The sequence below is a fragment of the Leptopilina heterotoma genome, unplaced genomic scaffold (assembly GCF_015476425.1).
Source record: "Leptopilina heterotoma isolate Lh14 unplaced genomic scaffold, ASM1547642v1 Lhet_24, whole genome shotgun sequence".
NCBI lineage: Eukaryota > Metazoa > Arthropoda > Insecta > Hymenoptera > Figitidae > Leptopilina > Leptopilina heterotoma.
In genome coordinates this window covers 3,312,981-3,337,068 of record NW_025110956.1, presented here as the reverse complement: position 1 = coordinate 3,337,068, position 24,088 = coordinate 3,312,981, and the positions used below count along the sequence as shown (strand labels likewise).

General features: G+C 30.6%; 1 protein-coding gene across 8 annotated transcripts in view; it reads left to right on the top strand.

The window, feature by feature from the left end:
• Positions 1-24,088, top strand: part of LOC122502831 (lachesin-like) — a 351,041-nt gene that overhangs the window by 288,846 nt on the left and 38,107 nt on the right. For all 8 annotated transcript variants that reach the window (XM_043613114.1, XM_043613113.1, XM_043613112.1 and 5 more), the window contains one exon: positions 23,279-23,407. In XM_043613114.1, the coding sequence (XP_043469049.1) occupies positions 23,279-23,407 (129 nt within the window). The remainder of the gene's footprint in view (positions 1-23,278; positions 23,408-24,088) is intronic.

Sequence of the window (24,088 nt, the reverse complement as noted above, 5' to 3'; positions counted from 1 at the left end):
AAAGAACGTCTTCAGTCACTGGCAAAGGATATACATCTTGACCTGCATCCTCATTTAATTTTCTAAAGTCATTGATTATTTTTCCAGTTTTTAATACAATTTTGTTACTAGTCAAATTTGTGCAGGGAATTTCATCGTCTAGGGTAAAATTACTGTGATAATTTTCGATTATTTTCCAAAGATCTTCTTTTGTATTTTTATCCAAATGAGCTAATTTTGTTTTATTTTTGAGCGTTTGTCGTTTGTGATGTCGTAATCAATTTTCTTTACATGTATTCCTTCAATTTTGTTTGGCACTTCCAAAGGCTGATTAGAATAATTATAAACAGGTTCTTTCATAATTCCGTTTTGTATTTTATAAAGTCCGGTGGGAATATTTGGATCATCTTCTATTAGAATATCACCATCTTCTTTATTCATTATGATGTTACATATCCGCATTTTATTTTGTTCTACTATATATCCATCTTCATGTAAAGGTGTCTTCCACTTTTCTATGATAAGGAATTTTGGAGTAATAGCGTATTTTTCATATTTCTGTAAAAATGGTAATCCAATTATTCCATCCTCGGGTAAATGGAAATTTTCATCGACAATGTGAAACAAATGTTGTGTGCCGAAATAATTTAAATGAACAGCATATTCTGATTGGTATTTATCTTTTCCCATACAAAAATTCTTTTTTATTTTAAAAGTCGTGTAATTGTTTCGAGGTATTTTATTTCTTTTTATTATGTTAATTGATGCTCCTGAATCTATTAATAGTCTGTATTCTTCTCCGTTATCAGCTCTTCCGTTTACGGATTGTAATCGTCCGCACAAGGTTAATATTCGACATTCTTTTCGTATTGCTCGTGGTATTGCATTTCTTCCTCGGTCATTGCCTAAAAGTCTGAAAATTCTTTGCCTTCGCGTGTCATTCTGATTAATTCCGGTGGTCTCTTCGGCAACCAGCCGTCGCGAAAGTTTGCTGATGTAGTGCATTCTTTTATCATATGTCCCGTCTTTCCACACTTGTAACATGATACCTGCTTTATCTGTGTTGGAACTTGCACTGCAGGTGCATTTACAATATTTGACAAATTGTGATAATTTAGAAAAGGTTTATGAATTCCTTTAAATGTAGGCGTGATTGGAAATCGTGAAAATTTTACTTGTTGATTCTGTTTTTGGTATTTCACTTTCTTAAAACCATAAATCCAATTTCAATGCTTGCATTTGAGCTTCATTTAAATTTAGCGGTCGTTGAGCTTTTATCTGTAATCCTATGTCTCGACGAATGTTCATCATGTATCTTTTTAAAATTTCACTTTCCTCATTTTCTATTGCAACTTGTTGTTTAATTGGGTTTATGTATTCTGATTGAATTACGTATTTTAATTTATGACAAATTTTCCTATATTTATTGTTGAAACATTGAATATCTTCGGTAGGGTTTTGTTTGCAATTTAATAATTTTTATCGAAGCATTGACACTGAACCGATTTGCGTTAAATTTACACGTAAAGCATTGAAAAGTTTTGCATAGCTGTCTAAATCTTCAACTTCACAATCATCTTGTCCTGTTAATGTTTTAATAGTTCTAATTATATATTTCGCAGTATATTTTCCTAAATTTTGATTTTGTATTATTTTTTGATAATTTATTCTATTTGCTTGTTGTTGAATATCGGTTTGCGATTCGTTATCACCGAAATGACTTTCGTTATGGGATGCATTTTCAGAATCTTTATGTGTTTCCTTCGTAGAATTTAACCCAAATTTCATCTTTCCTGTTATTATTTTCATGAACTAAACTCGTAACTCCTATATTTAATCTTGAAAGTTGATCCACAATAGATTAAAGAATCTGCTCAATATTTGGCGTTGTTGATGTTCCAGGTGGATAAAGGATAGTTTTTGATTCATTCTCCATTTTTAAACTTTTGTTAGTCGAGTCAGAGTCTGCGTCAAATGTATAGTTTGTATGTTTAAAATCCCTATACATATGTGTAATAAATCAGAGTGCTAAATTTTAATTTACATTTGTCGGGTGTAAATAAATGTTTTGCGTAGTCTAGTTACCATTTAATTAATCAAACAAATCAAATGTTGTTTATTCGTTGAATAATTCTTACGTACTTCTGCTTCTTCTGGACCCTGGTGATGTGTGAAGAGTGTCCGTAGACACTGCTGCAAAACACCCCAAGTAAGCGGCTGACGTATCTGTCTAGATCTCCAATTGGATGAAATTCCTCCAGAAGTCGTCTTCTTCTGAGTCTTATTGTCTAGATCGACAAGCTCAAGCACCTCAATTAATATCACGTATCAAATTTCTCGAAGGTATCCGTAGAGTACCCACGGAGCCTTTCCTCCTTTGGTTGACTGACTGAGTTGCAAATACGTTTTGCAGCTCATGTCGAATATGAAACAATACAAGTGGGGATATAAATTTTTGCTGACTATAACACAAGATGTTTATTAAAATTTTTTTAAGTAATTGAATCGTTTTGAAGAATTAATTTCAATTTTCTATGGAAATAATGAAGTTTCTCTTAATAACTTTTACTGAAAATTAAAAAAAATTTAGTTTTAAGAAGAATTTCTTTTAAGTTTTTAAAATAATTGTGTTTATTATTAATTATAATTAACGATTTTTCTATTAAATTATATTAAAATTAATTTGCTAGTAAATAATTAAATAAATAAATTATAACATTATTGACGTGAACTTCCGAGAATAAATGAAATGTTATAACAATTCATCTGTTTCTAAAAATGCACGTCAACAATTTGAAAATTTGTGAAAATAAATATTTCAAAAAAAAATTCTCCTGAATGCCAGAATGGTTTAGCCCGCTTGAAATTCATAGGAATTGTTCATCATTATTTTAAAAATTTGTGTTAAAAATTTGATAATAAAAAAGGTGAAAAATTTTTAAGAAAATTGATCTTATTTATTTTCAGAAAACCATCCCCTATTTTGGTAATTTTTAATATTTTTACAAATTTCAAACGGAATTTGGAAAAGGACAAGACCATTTACAAGACCCAAGAAAAAAATTAAATTATACTCAAAAGAAAAAAATGACAAGCAAAACAAATTTTTTCACCGTTCATTCGAGTTTTACCACTCAAAGTTCAAATGTGCATAACTTTGTTAAATTAAACTTTTTTGAAAAATAAAAAAATACGTGTCTCTTTATTTTTCATGTAGAATAATATATTTTAACGACAGGTAAATCTATAAGTTAAAGTTAGTCGACTTGCCTGATTTGAAATGGATTCAGTCTACACTGATTCCAATCTTCAATAAATATATATCGATTGATTGCAACTTTCGCCAGAACCTACAAATAGATCTCCATCTCTGATGTCAACTGGATCAATTATTATGTTCTAACAATAAGATGCAATGAACCACGAAAATAATATCTCCATTGCATTAAATTTCTTGAAAACATGTAACATTCTTAATAATATATGTTACAGAAATTGTATTTGAAATACTAGGATTCCTGCACATTTTTGCGTGTGTGTTTGGATAGTTTTTAATGTTTAAACTTCTGTATATTAATTTGTAAGAAATAAAAACTAATTTTTGCAGCGTCGGCTTTAAGAGTTCCAAGTACCTGTAAAAGATGTTATGAGATTTAGGACAGGCGTTGCAGACGGTCTCCAAAAGTAACCCAATTAAAATGTCAAACGTTCTCAAATTCTGTTACGAATACTTATATCAAAGAGAGTTGCAATTTTCAGGTTATTAAAGTATTTACTTATTTTAACTCGAGTAAATCGTTTTTACTCGAGTAAAACTTGACTAGTTTTATAAATGAGTTAATTTTTAAGCTCTTAGAAAAAGCATTCAACATAGTAATAAGTTAAACACACTGTACATTTTTCTTCTCTATTTCAAAGTCCTTTAAAAATTAGGAGGTAATATATTTTAAATGAAAATTTTGAAATGTTCATAATTTTTCTTTAAGTACTCTTTTAATATTTTTTTGTATACTATGAAATAATCTTTTTGTTTTTAACTGTTTTAACTATTCTTCTAAATGAAATAAATAAAAAGAATATAAACTATTGAAATATAGTGTAGAATTTAGTGAAATATTTCTGGTTATAAAATATGAATGAAATAAATAAGTATTCGAAAATACAGAATAATCACATTTATTATAAATATTAGTGGCATTCCAGGAGAAATTTACTACTTTTCAGAGCACCCTCACCGATTTCTTTTAAACTTGGTAGTATTACATTTGTTGGTCTAAAGTTTCAGAAAATCAATTTTTTAATTAAAATCAATTTTTTATTTAAAAGTTACAACAATTGCTCAAAATTGTTTAAATGCCTATATCTTTTAAACGGTACAAGATAATTGAGTTTTCTTTTTTGCTAAAAATTCATAAGGACGAGACGCTTCAAAAATGTTATTAACCTTTTTTCTTATTTTGTTAATTAAAAAAGTTATTTAAATAAATAAAATTAGCTTTTGAGCCGGAATTCAAAACTAAATGACTAACGAACCAAAAAATTCCTTGTTTTTCACACTTTTATATTCCGAAGAAAAAAAGTTGATCGAGTTTTTCAATCACTTATAATTTAAACAATGATTCGCTTGTTTACAATTATTTTGCAACTAAATGATCATATGTTCTCTTGCGCGCGACTACTGCTACGTCACGTCCGTCTGTCTCAGAATATATTTTTGACAAGCGTGGAAAAATTTAGGTTATGTTTAATCAAAACAACGCATTTTAATCTTTTTAAAGTTTTTAGCAGTCATGGAAAAAAAAGTTAAATCAGGATATTGATATCCTGATATCCTAAAACTTTAAAAAGATTGAAATGCGTTGTTTTAATTAAACATAACCTAAATTTTTCCACGCTTGTCAAAAATATATTCTGAGACAGACGGTCGTGACGTAGCAGTAGTCGCGCGCAGGAGAGAACATATGATCATTTAGTTGCAAAATAATTGTAAACAAGCGAATCATTGTTTAAATTATAAGTGATTGAAAAACTCGATCAACTTTTTTTCTTCGGAATATAAAAGTGTGAAAAACAAGGAATTTTTTGGTTCGTTAGTCATTTAGTTTTGAATTCTTGCTCAAAAGTTAATTTTATTTATTTAAATAACTTTTTTAATTAACAAAATAAGAAAAAAGGTTAATAACATTTTTGAAGCGTCTCGTCCTTATGAATTTTTAGCAAAAAAGAAAACTCAATTATCTTGTACCGTTTAAAAGATATCGGCATTTAAACAATTTTGAGCAATTGTTGTAACTTTTAAATAAACAATTGATTTTACTTAAAAAATTGATTTTCTGAAACTTTAGACCAACAAATGTAATACTACCAAGTTTGAAAGAAATCGGCGAGGGTGCTCCGAAAAGTAGTAAATTTCTCCTGGAATGCCACATTAACCATACAAATATTAAAAATTTGTGTAAATTATTAAATAATAAAATAATTTCCTCAGTAAAAGGATTCTGTCATAAAAAAATTCTTAAGCTTACACACTAGGTATTTGTACTATTTTTTTAGCAGAGGGATTTGAAATTTAAATTGTGAACAATTATTTTAGATAAATTATTATAAATCACTTATAGAAATTGTTAATAAAGTAAAGTTTAGTTCTCAATTGATATTTTAATTACACAGACACACAAAAAAAATAAAGTGTCTTGATCTGGGGTCGAGACATATGTATTCCGATGTATTTCGATGCGCTGAATCCGAATCCGCCATCAGAATTTGGCCAATGGGTCCTGGTTTCGCTCTAACCTCAAAAAATACCCTAAAATCGTTAAAATGGTCACTTTTGATTTATCAGAATTGAATCAAATTGAATCTAACCGCATATTGATAATTTTCTCAGATTCCTTAATTTAAATGAACTATTCCATAAGCTGTTCAATTAAAAATTCATAAAAAACATTAAATATATCGAACCTAACCTCAAAAACACATCTAAGATTCCAAACAAACAAATGATACCATTCACAGCGCAATAAAAATTATGTAAGCTCATGAAAGTTACAACTCAGGTGTTTTTATGACTGCTGATTACGAAGCCGGTGTTAGTTTATCAAAATTCAAAATGGCGGATCCAATATGGCGAACAATATAATGAAAATTGGTTTGGATTGGTTTGAAAATCGTTACTCGGGGGTTTTCGGGGTCGCTGATGACGAATCCCATGTCGGTTTCTAAAAATTCAAAATGGAGGATCCAATATGGCGGTCTTTATTAATTTTAACGATTTTTTTAAATTTATTACTCGCGGTTTTTCGGGACCTTTGATAACGAATCCTATATCAATTTTTATAATCTTAAAGTCTTACGAATTGTTAGAAAAATTGTTAGAAAACAATTCGTAAGACTTTAAGATTATAAAAATTGATATAGGATTCGTTATCAAAGGTCCCGAAAAACCGTGAGTAATAAATTTAAAAAAATCGTTAAAATTAATAAAGACCGCCATATTGGATCCTCCATTTTGAATTTTTAGAAACCGACATGAGATTCGTCATCAGCGACCCCAAAAACCCCCCGAGTAAAGATTTTCAAGCCAATCCAAACCAATTTTCATTATATTGTTCGCCATATTGGATCCGCCATTTTGAATTTTGATAAACTAACACCGGCTTCGTAATCAGCAGTCATAAAAACACCTGAGTTGTAACTTTCATGAGCTTACATAATTTTTATTGCGCTGTGAATGGTATCATTTGTTTGTTTGGAATCTTAGATGTGTTTTTGAGGTTAGGTTCGATATATTTAATGTTTTTTATGAATTTTTAATTGAACAGCTTATGGAATAGTTCATTTAAATTAAGGAATCTGAGAAAATTATCAATATGCGGTTAGATTCAATTTTGATAATTCAAAAGTGACCATTTTAACGATTTTAGGGTATTTTTTGAGATTAGGGCGAAACCAGGACCCATTGGCCAAATTCTGATGGCGGATTCGGATTCAGCGCATCGAAATACATCGGAATACATATGTCTCGACCCCAGATCAAGACACTTTATTTTTTTTGTGTGGCTGAGTTATTTAAAGTTTGCCTGAAATTATAAAAATTATTTTATTGACATTTAATTATTATATCTTTGACCCTTATAAATAAACTATTTTTAAATTATATATCCACTTTTTCAGTAAGGAAAACAACAAATATGTACTAACTAGCAAATGTTATGCGCACGAAACGTGATATTCAATTTATTATTATTATGAAAATTATAAAAAATTTTATTTTCAAATATAAATTTTTGAATAATTTCGTAATAAAAATTTAAAAAATTCACTTATTAAGTACATAAATAATTATATTTTAAAAAATTTTAATATAATTCTTCGCAAGTATTCAATTATTTTAAAAAATAATAACAATCTTCGGAACAATTCCATTATTTTTATAGATAGTAAAATTTGTACCCGTAAACATACCTGTAAATAAATAAATAAATTTTTTTTGCAAAAAAATAAATTTAATAAATCCTTCGATACAATTCGTTGATAGAATTAAATTATTTTAGAAAATTGTAATAAAATTCAGAGAAAAATTTAATTATTTTCTAAAATTTTTTTAAAAATTCTATAATTAAATGTTGAATTTTAATTATTAAGCAACACGATTATTTTAAGAACTTGTGAAAAGTTTTTCATAAAATTTAATTTCTTTAAAAATTATTAATTAAAGATATTAAAGAATGTCCATTATTTTAAGAAATTCTTGAAAAGAATTACGATTTTCAAAAATTGTAATATAATTCTTCAAAGGAATTCAATTATTTTCAAATTTTTTGATAACATTTTTTTTTAAAATTCAAACTGCAAACAGATTACGGAAATACAACGATTATTAATATAGATATTATAATTTTTATTTATAAATTGCAAGTATTTATCACATTTATTTAATCTGATAATTTTAAAGAGGAAATATAATTTGTAAATTATTAATAATTAAAATTGATAAATTAAAAATTAATATAATTTGTAAGAGTTAATAAAATCTGAATTAACTCATTTTGAAAAATGAGATTATTTAAAATTTCCGTATCATTAGTAACATCAAGATCTAGATTTTTCCCATTGCAAAAAATCTATGTTTTCGACTTTTTCAAAAAGGGTTGTAACAAACCTACCCCCGCCCCCACAGCACCGAAACTTTCCTAAAAATTTATTAAATATTTACTTGCAATATTCGGAATATTTAATTGCAATGTTTATTGAAAGTTGTGTAAAGATTTAAATATCCCGATTAAATAAACGTTTATAGCGCGAAACTTTCCTGAACATTTCAATGTTCAGGAAAGTCTAATTATAATTATAATTAGGCGAAAATATCATTTAAATGTTCAGGAAATTTTCACCCTAAACATTTATTTAATCGGGACATTTAAATCTTTACACAACTTTCAATAAAAATTGCAATTAAATATTCCAAATATTGCAAGTAAATATTTAATAAATTTTTAGGAAAGTTTCGGTGCTGTGGGGGCTATTTTTGGGAAATCGCAAAAATAAACAATGTATCTTTAATCGAGAAATGATTGTGCTGACCGCTGATCTAAAGTACTCAATATCATTGATGCTGCTCATTATCTTCCTCCTCTTTTTCTTACACTTCGTTCTCTCCTTTTTCTTCTAATTCCTCCCCTTCTTCTTCAGTATTTTAGTAAAGTCCAGAACAATTAAAATAAACAACTTGGAAAAATAATTATTTTCTAGGCAAATTTTTGTCCGTTATCGTCAAGAATCGTCATCCTGGACGCCTGGTGGGGAATATGGAAGTTACGTTCTTTGGCGATAGAGTGGGGATAAGTTATCATCAGCAGAGGGTTAAAAAAATTTTTGTAATGTTTCTTAATCAGAAGTTTAAAGAAGAAAATTTGAGAACAAAAACTAATTGTTCTTTTCTGTGTAAAAATACTGTCTTCTCCTATCGTTTATCAAAAATGTTGTAAACTTTACTCATGTTCTTCAACAACATCCATTTCATTATAGGAGTGTCAGAGTATATAATATCAGAGTCCATTGGCCATATTACCGACGCCCGAAAGCCAGATTTCATATTGACTTCACTAATAACAAGCTCTAATATTTGTAAGACCATTGCTGGAATGTCGAAAAATTGCACAATGCAAAAATATGGATGCTCGCGGTTTCGGACCAACTTTTGAAGGTCGATTAAGAGGTCACATGCCTTTTTAACCGCAAAAAATGAGTGATTTTCATAATTATTTTTAGATTTTTCATTAAAATTTTATTAAAATAATGCAATCTATAAAAGTTATTGGAATTTTTCTAAGTTAAATTAATTTCATTGACAAGTGAGATCGTAAATTTTGTAAAGGTTCATATCTGTCTTGAACGGCTGAGGTGCTTAAGGCGCAAATGCTTTAAGCCTAAGGTATCCGAGTTCGCTCCTAGCTTCGTAGGAATTTTTTCATTATTTCTGCATATCTTAGTAAACATAAAATTAAACTTAAAATAAATTTAATACAATATTACTGTATTTCAATTTAGAAAATGTTGTAAAAGAAATGTCTTTAGGACGTCCTGCATGGATTATTATTGGTTAGTGGACAGAAGATACGTATGATCCCAGAATAACAAGTTTATGCCATTTCTTAATCAGGTTTCTGAATGGAAGAAGTGCATTTCAAGGTGCGCATCGCTGCTTTCTAATGTGCACAGCTATAGTATAACTGTAGCATCGTATAACTATAGCACATCTGTGCGTACCTCTCCTAATGTGAACTCTGCTGTAGCAGTGCGCAAGCCACCTGTATGCCATACTTGTGCAATGCCTGAGCTATCAACGATTTTTTTCACGCGGGCATACATATTTGTTTGGGTGGAACAGGGATGCTCACGAACACGAAATGACAACTAATATGACTTAGATATCATTTCTTATCGTAATCACGATACTGAGAAGATTGAGTGACTCGTAATCGTAAGCAAACGGTAGTACATACTGCATATTAGTGTTAAAGGGTTACGCCTATCTGAACGTCTGAAAGTTATTTAGTTTTTCAAAAATTTATTTTGACGAAACAATTAAATACATGTTTTCAATAATTATTTTTTCAAAGTACAAGTATTTAATTTTACACAAACTATAAGAAAATTGAAAAATATTCAAAACTGTCCAAGATATCGCGAGTCCCGTGCAAAAGCTGTTCCAAGCACGGCCGTACAATTTATTTATTGTAATAGAATAATATTAATATAATGATATTTTATTGTACTACATTAACCCATTAACGTCCACCAGGATACAAAATTAACATTTATTTGAAAGTTCTTATTTTGTTCAAAAAAATTATTTTAAAAATGTTTTAAAGGACATTTTTTACGTAAACTTTGTCGCTCTTTCAAATTCTGATACCGATCCAATATGATAGACTGTTTTTTTTAAATTTTAGGACTAATTTGAAACTTATTACTGGAGGGTTTTTGGAGTTGCGGATTACGAATTCAGTGACAGTTTTTGAAAATCCAAAATGGCGGACTATTTTATCGAAAATGACAGGATTTATTTGAAATTTGTTACTCGGGGGTTTTTGCAGTCACCGATTACAAATTTGGTGTCAGCTTTTGAAAATTAAAGACAGCGGATTCAATATGTCGGACAATTTTGTCAAAAATTTATCACATTCATTTGAAACTTGTTACTTGTTAAATCTAGTTAAAAAAACTTAATCCGCAAAATGTCCGGAGCAATCCGAAATCGGTCCGACTTTTTATTTAGGGTAGGGGAGGGTGGTCCCATACCGACTCCTCGTACCATACCGACCCCCTTATGTTTCTTAAAGATGGTACCACTAAAAAATTCGTCAGTACCATCAGTCGAATACTTTCACAACACCAACAACTAGGCCATAGGTTTTATTAATACGTTTGATTTAATTTTGAAGATTCAAGCAATATTAGATTTTAGCATTGGTTAAATTAATTTTTGACCTATACGGAATTCGAGCTAACAGTGTTTTTTGTATACAGGAAAATTTTTACGAAATTAATTTTGATTGTGTATGACCTTAACTTCCACGCACAACATTCAAATTAAATTGATTCCATTGATATAAGTGATTGGCAAAACAATACAACAGTACAACAAATTAAAATAAATAAAAGTTCATAAAGAAAGACTCCGCAGACTCCACTACTGGCAACATGGTTCACATTTACCTTATCTCCGTACTTTTCTTAACAAAGGAAGCAGCTTAGGCTTCTTTTACAGTTTGTCCCTTTAACGTCCAGCGGTACATATGCTGTACCATAAAGAATAAAAAAACCTATCTTCAAATAGGGTTAATATATTTAATTACAAAATGATATCTAGGGGTTTTCGGGGTCGCTGATTACAAATCTGATGTCAGATTTTGAAAATTCAAAATGGCGGATCCAATATGGCGTACCGAAAAGTTTAAAATTTGATGGATTTTCATGAAACTTGGTATGTAGGGGTTTTCGAGGTCCCTGATTACGAATCTGATGTCAAATTTTAAAAATTCAAAATGGCGGATCCAATATGGCGGACAAAAATATAAAATTCGATGGATTTTCATGGAACTTGGTATTTAGGGGTTTTCGGGGTCCCTGATTACGAATCTGATGTCAGATTTCAAAAATTCAAAATGGCGGATCCAATATGGCGGACCGGAATTTTAAAATTTGGTGAATTTTTATGAAACTTGGTATCTAGGGGTTTTCGAGGTCGCTGATTATGAATCTAATGTCAGATTTTTAAAATTCAAAATGGCGGATCCAATACGGCGGACGAAAATTTAAAATTAGATGGATTTTCATGGAACTTGGTATCTAGGGGTTTTCGAGGTCGCTGATTACGAATCTGATGTAGGATTTTGAAAATTAAAAACGGCAAATCCAATATGGCGGACCGAAAATTTTAAATTTATGAATTTATATGGAACTTTGAATCTAGGGGTTTTCGATGTCACTGATTACGAATTAAAAGTCATATTTTCAATATTCAAAATGTCGCATTTAAAGATAATGGATAAATTTTAGAAACTGTGTTAGGTCTTTAATAATTTTTAAATACGAAACCAACTTACACTTTGCGTGACCCAGAACTAACGACGTGGACTTAGTAAGCCACTAGTTCCAAGCTACATTGGATTTATAATCAGCTACCACAAAAACCCCTACATACCAAGTTTCATAAAAATCCAACGAATTTTAAATTTTAGGTCCGCCATATTAGATCCGCCATTTTAAATTTTTAAAATCTGACTTAAAATTCGTAATCAGCGAACCCGAAAACCCCTAGATACCAAGTTTCATAAAAATTCACCAAATTTTAAAATTCCGGTCCGCCACATTGGATCCGCCATTTTGAATTTTTGAAATCTGACATCAGATTCGTAATCAGGGACCCCGAAAACCCCTAGGTACCAAGTGTCATGAATTTTGAATGGAAAAAAAAATTTGGACGTTAAAGGGTTAACTTATAATCGACGTCACCGCACCTGAAGCACGCAGTCGATCTGTCCGCTGCCTTACAATCTCTTCCTATGTGTCCTTTATGAAGGCACTGATGACAGCTTGTCACTGGGACTCTATTTCTTATGAGTCAGGACATAAAACCCACATTCTTAAACAATCTTTGTTACTTTTAATCTTTACTGCTTTAGCTTGGCTTCGACGCCTTGTCTAGCACCTTGCCCACAGACGTTTTTAGAGGATTTATCTCGCGTCTCTACTTTTTTGAGTCTTTTGTCGACTCTGTACTAATTAAACTTCTACTTCTCTTTTGTTCTTTGAACGCAACGTTTCTTAGAACAACAACGTTTATACAAATCTCTTATCCCTATTGAAAATCCCCATATGGGAAACCACATGGGAAACCACATGGGATCCTATGTCAAAAACCATGTAAAACCCTACTTCCATGAAGGAAACCACGTGGTTTACCATGTGGTTTCCCATGTCAAACCATATGGGAAATTGAGACAGGATTTTAGTTAGGAATAGACATGGGGAATTTGAACAGTTCATCTATGCATAAAACCATATCAATTCCCACATGTTTTTCCCAGTCAAATCCTAAACTGAATCCCATGTGAAAAACAGTATCATTTATTTATAATTATTTTCCCAAGTCAATCCCCAAGTGAAAAACAGTATCATTTATTTATAATTATTTTCCCATGTCAAATCCTAAACCAAATCCCATGTGAAAAACATTATCCGCCTTATTGAATATCCCTACATGGGAATCCACTTGGAATTTTACAAGGGATTTTACATAGGATTTTATATGGGAATTGACATAGCATTTCATGCAAGATTTCACCTAGGATTTAATGAGATATCACATAGTATTTTATTAAAGATCCAATGAAGAAATTTTCAAAGGATTAAAAATTATTTAATAAAAAATTAAATAATAAATAGTATTAGTGTTACAAGTCATCAAAAAAGTAAAAAAACGATCATTTGAAACACGTCCTCTCTGCTACAGGTTCTCAGCTTTTATATACTTCCAGAATTGTCTCAACAGCGAGAGAAGTCACTTTCGCCACCTAGCGGTGAAAGTATAGGAGCGACAGTAATCTTTAACATTACTAAGGAAACCACATGGTAAACCACGTGGTTTCCTTCATGGAAGTAGGGTTTTACATGGTTTTTGACATAGGATCCCATGTGGTTTCCCATGTGGTTTCCCATATGGGGATTTTCAATAGGGATTTGTCTTCTGTCCCGACATCGTTTCTCCGACTAGACCGAACCCTGGTAGAAGTGAGCATCTTCCACTCTCGCTTCTTCATATTTAACTACAACCTCCTGTGTCACGTTACATTAAACCCCGCACAACCTCAGCATTTTGCTGACTTCTTCTTCCATCTTGACAATGTATGCTGTCAACTGACCTGACTAATAATACTGATTTTTTGTTCAATGTAAAGCCCCGTCACTACGACAAGGTATACCGAACATATCTATGATGCACATAATGTTTGATCTAGGAAAACCGCGACCAAACCTATCGATGACATCATTGATGTTCGGCAGTGGACAACCAACGGCGGGGCGTGACACATCTATTAAAAAATTTTACTTATAAGTTCGTTCATATTTTAAATATTATCATCATACAAATAAATATTTGTATATTCTTTCTAGCAATAGTACATTACATGTTGTAACGATCTTCACGTCTACTTGCGGATCTTACCCGCGAATCGTTACAAAAATGGCGTAGTTTCTTATTTATCAAACGATTCACAAGCCCCACACTCTGGACTCATGAACATACCTGCGACGATCCGTTTATTTATACGGGGATCTTCCCCAGGCGCCAGGTAGAATTCTACCCGGATCCTCGCGACTATTTCTTTATCAAGAGCACTTCCGGTCTAGCTCGTTTTCCGAACTCTCGATTACTTTATGTAGCATGAATATTTCTCAAGGTGTGATTTCTATTGCCGAGAGAGAAGGAAGAGACGTCACAACACTCACTTTTAAATACAAATTTCTATAACACGACTTGTATTATAAAGATTACTGCAATTTTATTCAATCATCGAAGTATACAAAACTGGAAAACCACACTTCTGTAGAAGCCAAACAACACGGATGGAAACCACGCTTCCGGTAGAGCACGTGCTTGGCCGGCACCAATATTTCCCCTTGGATAACCTGGTGGACCAGGTATAGGCGAGCGAAGTTGAGTCGTCCACTAACCTCGAATTCTCTGCAGCATGTTGCGGTATTCCTCGGCGCGGCTCATCTTGGTTATTTGTTACTTGTTATCACAGCAAATAATTGTATCGCGGGACTACTCGTGTACCTGTGGCTGGCCAGAACCGAACTGAGAAAAATTGACAATTAGGCGGGAAGACGTCCACCGTCCTTCACACATGCGCCCTTCGACTGGCCCTTGTATTTAACCTGGCCCCTGTTATTGTACTCGTCGTTGACAATCATATCATAAACAATTAATATTAACATAAATAATTATTTGTCGAGGAGTTCGGATTTGGCCAGGTTTTTGTTTTAATTTAGATATAAGATTGACTTTTAATCTTGCGAATGTTATAAATTTAGTTTTAGATTTTTCGGCGAGACTTTCTCGAGGTATTTGCACGTGGTTAGTTGAAAACCACGTTACAATGTACATGGAAGACTATTACAAAATAATAATACTAATGTGTTTAATAAAAAACTTATTAGCAATGATATCACAGGCACACAAAAAAAAGTCAAAACCCAGAGGTCACACCCCTCTATCCCAATGTTTTTGGGGTCGCTGAAACCGAATATGACCATGAAATTTTTTTTCATCTACCATTTTCCTGCTACCACCCCCTTACAACTGCTTCCGGGGGTTGGAATTTCAGTTTAAAAAAAAGTGGAGTAGGGTGTCTATTCCTATGTTTTTTGGGCCGCTAAAACCAAAAAAGAAAACCAAAAACAAATTCTTCCCTCCCCCTATATGGCTTAAGACGAGTACTTTTAAAAATGAAAAAATTATGTTTTTTTCGTTTTCGCGACATTAATTAACAAAAAGTAATAAAAAACGATATATTTTATAAACAAATAAAGTAAAAGTAGTTTTGAAGTAATCAATCTAATAAGCTTACTCAATACCGCATCCAACGAGCCTCACATAAAGTATTTTTGATTAATTTTTAACAATTCAAACTAACATTTTTCAAAAAATTCACACACGACTGAAAAGAGTAGAAAGAATCCTTTTAAAAACATACAGGTCAAGAATTTATTTCATGCTGTTGTATATTACAAACAAACTGTCAAAATTTTGCTGTACCGACAACCTGTGGTACATTTGCGAAATTTTGACTCACTTATAATATGAGTTTTAAATTTTTTCAATACAATACTGTATTCATCCTTATTGTGCACATTAAAAATACCTTCTCTGCTAAATGTGCACTTATCAGTACATAAAATATATGGGACAAATCTTTCTTTATTATTATTAACACCTTCTCTTCTGTGTGGCTCAATGCTTCCTGTTTCCCTCAATCGTTGGTCCAGTCTTTCAAAAGTAATAAATGAAGGCATTTGCCCTTTTGGTTTCCATAAATTCTGCGGGAATCGATCCGCAGCTAATCACGTATTTCTGTGTCAATCACCTAAGATTAAATACATGTCACAGTATTCTTGACTTATGAATGACATGATTAAAAAAATTGAATAAATAATTTAATAAATGATAAGATGTTACTTACGTTTTTCTTTATCTTTGGTCATTTATTGCACATTTAGTTGCATGTCATAACGTTTCGGCTGATTTTCAGCCCTCTTCAGATAATCCTATCACAGTCATAAAATTATAATCTCCATATCGCTAGTCATAGGACGTAGTCCATCGTCATATTGCCAAAATAAATACGAATACATACAATTACTAAATTAAAAATTGAAAGCAACAAAATGTGATATCATCTAATCAGACAATTATTTTTAATTTTTAATATAGTAATTGTATGTATTCGTATTTATTTTGGCAATATGACGATGGACTACGTCCTATGACTAGCGATATGGAGATTATAATTTTATGACTGTGATAGGATTATTTGAAGAGGGCTGAAAATCAGCCGAAACGTTATGACATGCAACTAAATGTGCAATAAATGACCAAAGATAAAGAAAAACGTAAGTAACATCTTATCATTTAATTTATACATTCTGGTCGAAACTAATTTGAACATCTCTCGAAACAAATAATTTAAATAAATTACAAGCAATTAGCATAATTTTCAACAAAACAATATTTCAACCCTAAAGTAGAATAAGATGAAACCTTCATCGCATTCAAATATCGACTAATCTTTAATTTACTTTTTTTCAGTATCATCTTATTTATGTTGTTAGGTAGTATATTCCAAGGCAATTTTAAAAATAAAATTTTTTCCATTTGAAATAAAATTGTGCGCATGTCAACATTTCCATTTTTCCAATACAAATAGTTCGGTAAAAACATTTTCAACATGCTTTCAGGTGACAAGCACAGTAATTTTATTGGTTTTTCTTCGTGTACAGAATTGTTATTTAAGAGAAATAATGTGCAACAGAATTGACATTTAACATAATTAACATTTTACTGACTTAAAATGCAACAGAATTGTCAGATAGATAAAGTGGCTGTTTCTATTTCAATTCATGCAGGGCGAATAGGTTGAAAATTCTAAATCAAGTTTAATATGATTTTTCTTGTTTTTTAGGACAAATAAAGAGATACGTATTTTTTGGTTTGGCGAAAAAAAATTTTATCGCAGAGTTATGAGTATTTGAAAATTTTAAGGCACATAGTGATTTTAGAGTTAAACAGCTGAAAAATTATTTTTAAATCTTTCTAGTTTTTACAAAAATCAATATTTTTCAATTCTGCTTCTTGATTTTAGTAGTGTTTTTGATATTCTTTCTTTACAAACTTGAAAATTTGAAAATTTTTGAAAATTAACAAAATGGCGGCCATTTTTTAAAAAATCAAAAAAGTCAATTTTCTCAAAAACATCATTTTTTAATTTTCTGCAAATTTTTGTGTGGTTTCTAGATGGAAAAAGGAACTTTTTCCAAAAGGTCTCATGTTCGCTAAAACTTTTTGGAAGTCGCTATAATTTTTTTTAGAAAATAAAAAAACTCATTATTTCATGTCCACATGAAAAGGGCCCATTTTGGCACTATTGGAGTTATCTATATGGGCGTATTCCTGGCAAAATTTGGAAAATTTTGAGTGGTCTTAGAACTTTTTTGGTTAAAAATTCGCTGAGTTACGGAATTTCAAAGTTCAGAACGCCAAAAACCTCATTTCGAGAAAAACGGAATTAAAGATTGCGATACCAACTAATTGTTGTATATCTGTTTCTTCTTGGAAGTTATTCAGATAAGAATTGTTTCCAGTTCAGGGCACTTTGAAGATAAAAAACCAACAGGTTTTTAATTTTTAAAACCATCCCCCCCTCTTAATTTTGAAAATACGAAAAATCGCCAATATGGGCCCTTTTCTAAAAAGGACAATTTTTCTATTGAAAAACCATTTTTTACAAGATTAATGATTAGGTACAATTTTATTGTGTCATTTGAAGAAAAAGAATAGATATTAAACTTATTTAAAATTTTTTGACAGTCTCTATTATAAAAAAATTGACGCAATATCCAAATTTTCATTTCGACAATTACAAAAAAAGACTCTAACATCAATATCTCTGGTTCTTCTAGAAAGTTATTCAGATAAGAATTGTTTACAGTCCAGGACACCTTAAAGATGAAAAATCAAAAGGTTTTAAATTTTTCCACACCTCCATTTTTAAAATACGGATTACTTTTGAAAATGACCGACAAAATGGGCCCTTTTCATGTGGACGTCCACATATATATTTTTCATGTATACAAGGGTGTTCATCTTTTTTAATAGTGCTTTTGACACTTTTTCTTTTTAAAATTGAAAATTTCAAAATTTAACAAAATGGCGGCCGTTTTTCAAAAAATATAAGATCTCAATTATCTCCAAAACTTTATTTTCTATTTTTCTGAAAATTTTTTTGTGGTTTCTAGATAAAAAATAACCCTTTCAAAAAGGTGACTTTTCTTAGTAAAGTTAAAAAATTTCAAAAATTAACTAAATGGCAGCCATTTTAAAAAATTTTTAAAAATAACTATGTTTATTGTAATATTTATTAATAAATAAAATATTAAAGATTAACTTTACTAAGAAAAAGTCACCTTTTTTGAAAGGGTAATTTTTTTATCTAGAAACCCCAAAAAAATTTTCAGAAAAATAAAAAATAATGTTTTGGAGAAAATTGAGATCTTATATTTTTTGAAAAACGGCCGCCATTTTGTTAATTTTTGAAATTTGCAATTTTGAAGAGAAAAAGTGTCAAAAGCACTATTAAAAAAGATGAACACCCTTGTATACATGAAAAATATATATGTCGACACATTACTCAAAATAATGAGTTTTTTTATTTTCTAAAAAAAATTATAGCGACTTCCAAAAAGTTTTAGCGAACATGAGACCTTTTGGAAAAAGTTCCTTTTTCCATCTAGAAACCACACAAAAATTTGCAGAAAATTAAAAAATGATGTTTTTGAGAAAATTGACTTTTTTGATTTTTTAAAAAATGGCCGCCATTTTGTTAATTTTCAAAATTTTTCAAATTTTCAAGTTTGTAAAGAAAGAGTATCAAAAACACTACTAAAATCAAGAAGCAGAATTGAAAAATATTGATTTTTGTAAAAACTAGAAAGATTTAAAAATAATTTTTCAGCTGTTTAACTCTAAAATCACTATGTGCCTTAAAATTTTCAAATACTCATAACTCTGCGATAAAATTTTTTTTCGACGAACCAAAAAATACGTATCTCTTTATTTGTCTTAAAAAACAAGAAAAATCATATTAAACTTGATTTAGAATTTTCAACCTATTCGCCCTGCATAAATTGAAATAGAAACAGCTAAGTGACATTCAAAGAATTGACACTATATATACTGACATGACATGCAACGGAATTGTCACTCAAAAGAATAGACGTGTAACATAATTATTTTAGCACGAATTTTTAAATTGAATAATGTAAAGATGTAAAATAAATAATGATTGGATAATTTAATAATTTGCACTAAAATAATTGTCTTGCATGATAATTTTGTTAAACTTTGTTAAATATCAATTTTGTTGAATAAAAAAACTCTGTTGCATGTCAATTCTGTTAAATGACAATTCTATCAAATGTCTGTTTTGTAAACTATCAATTCTGTTGCATTTAATGTCGCGTCTGTAAAATGTCGGTTATGTTACATTATCAAAGTAGCTGTCGAATTACACTTTTGTTGCGTGTCATGTCTTTAAAGTATCAATTCTGTTAAATCAAATATTAATTCTGTTGTATGTCAATTTTTACATTCTCATCATATGAGAAAGTATTAGTTTTGGTCGAAAATTGACTTTCGCTAATTTCATGAAATCTCGACGTTTTGGGGTCCCCTGAGTCCGAAAAACATGGTCTAAAAAAAGTGTCTGTCCGTATGTCTGTCTTCGTGTCTGTCTGTAGACACAATGGTGTCCCTACGATAACTCTTGAAAAACTTATTGCATCAACTTGCAACTTTGCATGCACAAAGTTAGTGTTAAAATACAGATCGAGTTCGTTAGCCAGCAATTTTTGTCGAAAACTACGCAAACTACAGTAGTTTCAAAATTTTGAAAATTCAATTTTTTCAATTTTCATTATTTTAAACTTTATATTACTTTAGATTAGACAAATACAAACAACTTTCCTCTACAACATTTTTTCATAGAAAATTAATTTTTTTTTTTTAAGTTTTTGGGTCAGGCTAGCTTAACTGGGTTAAAAAATTTTTATTGATTTTCTAAAATGTTATAACTAAAATATATTCATAAAAGTTTTAACATTTTAGAAAATCAATGAAATTTTTTTAATGCAGTTTGGCTGGTCTGACCCTTTTTTACATTTTAATTTTTGGTCCTATCTTGTTGGAAATGGTTTTTTACATTCTAATCACATGAGGAGGTATTAGATTTGATGAAAAATTGACTTTTTATACCTCAGGTTGAATGAAAATGGCGACCTTTTTTTCCCATGGACAAAAAAAACAGCTATTCCCATGCGTTATTTTTGCTCATGGAAAAAAAATGCCGCCATTTTCATAGAAGTCGAACAAGTGAATGAGTTTTACTCCCTGTCGTCTGCTATCTTAAATCGCCACTTTTGTGCCTTTAGAATAAAAAATTTCGTAAGTTACACGGGACTTAAAGGCTGCCTTTACGGTACCTTGTTGCTTAATATACTATTTGCTAATTTTATGAAATCTTTGCGTTTTGAGGTGCCCTGAATCCAAGAAACATGGTCTGTCGATTACGTCTGTCTGTCTGTCTGTCTGTCCGACGATAACTTTTGAAAAACTTAATTTTTTCAAAAACTTTTTTCGAATTTTTGACTTTTTGTCTCAGCTTAGTGGAGGTGTTTTACTTTTGCTTGTTAAAACGATGGGTAAATATCACATTCACTGTATCCAAATTTACATGTTTTTAATCATACACTTGATATATATTTACAAATCACGTATATAGGGAAAACGGGACATAATGGCTAAGGGGCGTAATGAATAATTGTAATTTATTTAAAAATCGTAAATCGAAATGATTTCACTCCAAAGACAACTTGATGTACTGCAAGTTTCTACAAAGGTTGATTATTTATTATTCAATAACTATTGTAAGAAATATAGTAGAAAATCTGTATTTCACATATGAAAGTAACTTTTCAAAATTTTCATTTTTTCATTCTAATTTTTTTAAAATAACTTTAAAAAAGAAACTAAAATCGCGTTTTAAGCTTGAAACATTTTTTGAGGGTCAATTTTAGATTTTTGATTCACACTTACTGTATTGATAAAAATTACAAAATATTTCCCAAGTACCCCTAGGGCGTGTTGGCTAATGCAACACGCTATGTATAAAAGAGCAATACCTACGATACCGACGAAGTGTACGTTCATTGTAGAAAAAAAAGTAAGCGTAATATAGGGACGTTCGACTTTTTAAAAGAAAGCTGAGGTACTAGAGTAACTTTTCTAGGAGATAAACACTTAATTAAAACAAAAATGTCCGTGTAAATCAACAAAGAGTGAAAAGTTAGCCATTACGCTCCGGTCTACACTACACAAACAACTTGATACTAATACTTTAAGAATATTTTAGCTGCTTCTGCAAATCATGTTTCTGCTATAATAAAAAATAACTTCACAATTTAAATCATCAAGACCAAAAATATACATTTAAATCCACTTTATCTCGCAATCATCAGCAAACAAAAACATGTGATGAGAATGTAATCCTTAAAGTCGTAGTAACTTTAAGAAAAAAAAAATGTTTTACGAAACATATAATAGGAAATAAGAACTAGAACACAAATAATGCACAACAATTGCAGACCGCCGCAAGCGAAGCGAGCCATTTGCGCGCGAAGCGCGCAACAACACACGGAGCGCGAAGCGCGACGTGTGGAATAATTGCCGGAGCGCGAAGCGCGACGATCAATATTCGCGCGCCCCGAGGCGCGCTGAAACTTGCGAGCGAAGCGAGCCCCCGCGCGAAGCGCGGATGAGAATGTGTCCGCGCTTGCGCGGACAGATTTTTTTAAATAAATTTATTGATTTTGTAAATTTTGCTACATGTTAATTGTGATAGAAGAAAAATTTATTATAAATCAGTTCTGTTGTAATATAACAATTTTGTTGTATGGTATCTCAGACCGGTGAAATGTCAATTCTGTTTCATGTCAGGATTGCTGATATGATAATTCTGCTATGCGCCAAGAAAGTTATGCTAATATTCTGTTAAATTTAAATACTGTTATATATTTTTTTGTTAAATAACAGTTTGTTTGTTGTCAGTTAGATTCCCCAACTGAGTCCCACTAATAATTTAAATGTAGTTTTTCTTTATTAAAAGTTTTATTTAAATATCAATTTAAATTTTAAGTTTATTTGAATTGTAAATGAAAACTATTATTTAAAATATTGTCTAGAAATAAAAACGTACAGAAAATAAACTTCATTTACATCAACAAAGGATAAATGTGAAAAAGAATTCCAAAAATTTTGTAACTTATATTTGAAAAATATTATAGATTTCCAAGAGATATTTTATGGTTCGAGAAAACCAACCCTTAATTAAACCATCCTTTCTACCAATTTGATAAACACCATTTTGGACGATAGTAATAACCCCTAAAATATTATTATAGTCAAGTGGTCCTCGATCTACTGCAGGTAAAGCTAATGTAACACAGTCGCCTACACTCAAAACCGGAAAATTTTGTTCAGAAAAAGTTACTATTTTTTTGCTTCAATTTTTTGCCTTTTAAAACAATCATTTTGAACATCAACTAAGTTTTTACCTTTAAACTTTAATACACAAAGAACATGTAAGACTATTTTCCGTACCTAGTAATTTGCCAATTATTGGCATCCGCGTGGAGATCCCACGGTTTTTCAGTAGTGGTCCATAGTTTGGCAATAATAAGCAAAGAGAAAACCTACTTTCGGCTTTCACTAGGTGTTAAAACCGAGCTAATTTTGATTTGATAGATCCAAAAGAAAATTAATAATAATTAGACTTTTGTTAACTAAGTGTTTACGTCGTTTGCTTAAGATTGTTAAGCAAACGTCGAAAACAGCCTTCTTGATTGCGGTGCATTCTTACATTTGCACGTGAAGTAAAATAAATTTGTTTCTTTACAGTACTTAAATACGAAGGAGAGCATCTGAATTTAAGTAAAATTACGAGAGCAGAAATGGGAGCTTATCTTTGCATTGCTACAAATGGAATTCCTCCAACTGTTAGTAAAAGGATCACAGTGGATGTTGAATGTAAGTACAATCATTCATAAATACTTATCAACAACAATAATTTTGCTTTAGTGCTGGCTAATAATATTTAAATTATTTCAATATTTAAGCCAAAATTAGGCTATTTCACTTGTGACGTCAGAGTCGATTTCAAGTGTGACGTTAGATAGCTGGAGGGAAAGCAAGCAGACGACACAATGCAATTCTTATAGGAGAAAAAATTTTTGGAACTTTTTTTCAATGTTTTGCAGATTTAATGGATTTTAATCTCTTTTTTGTTTACATATAAGGAATTGAAATGAATTCTATAAAATATTTTTAGTAGAATTAACAATTTTTACTTCACAGGAACTTCAAAATATGCTAAAATGTATGTTTTTGAGGTAAGAACGTTTGTTTACAACTATTATCTCTATGTATAAAATAGTTGTAAACAAACGTTCTTAACCTCAGAAACATACATTTTAACATATTTTAAAGTTCCTGTGAAGTAAAAATTGTTAATTCCACTAAAACTATTTTATAGAATTCGTTTCAATTCCATATATGTAAACAAAAAAGAGTTTAAAATCCATTAAATTTGCAAAACATTGAAAAAAAGTTCCAACATTTTTTTCTCCCATAAGAATTGCATTGTGTTGTCTGCTTGCTTTCCCTCCAGCTATCTGCCCCAGTAGCACGTAATATTACAGCAATATTGAG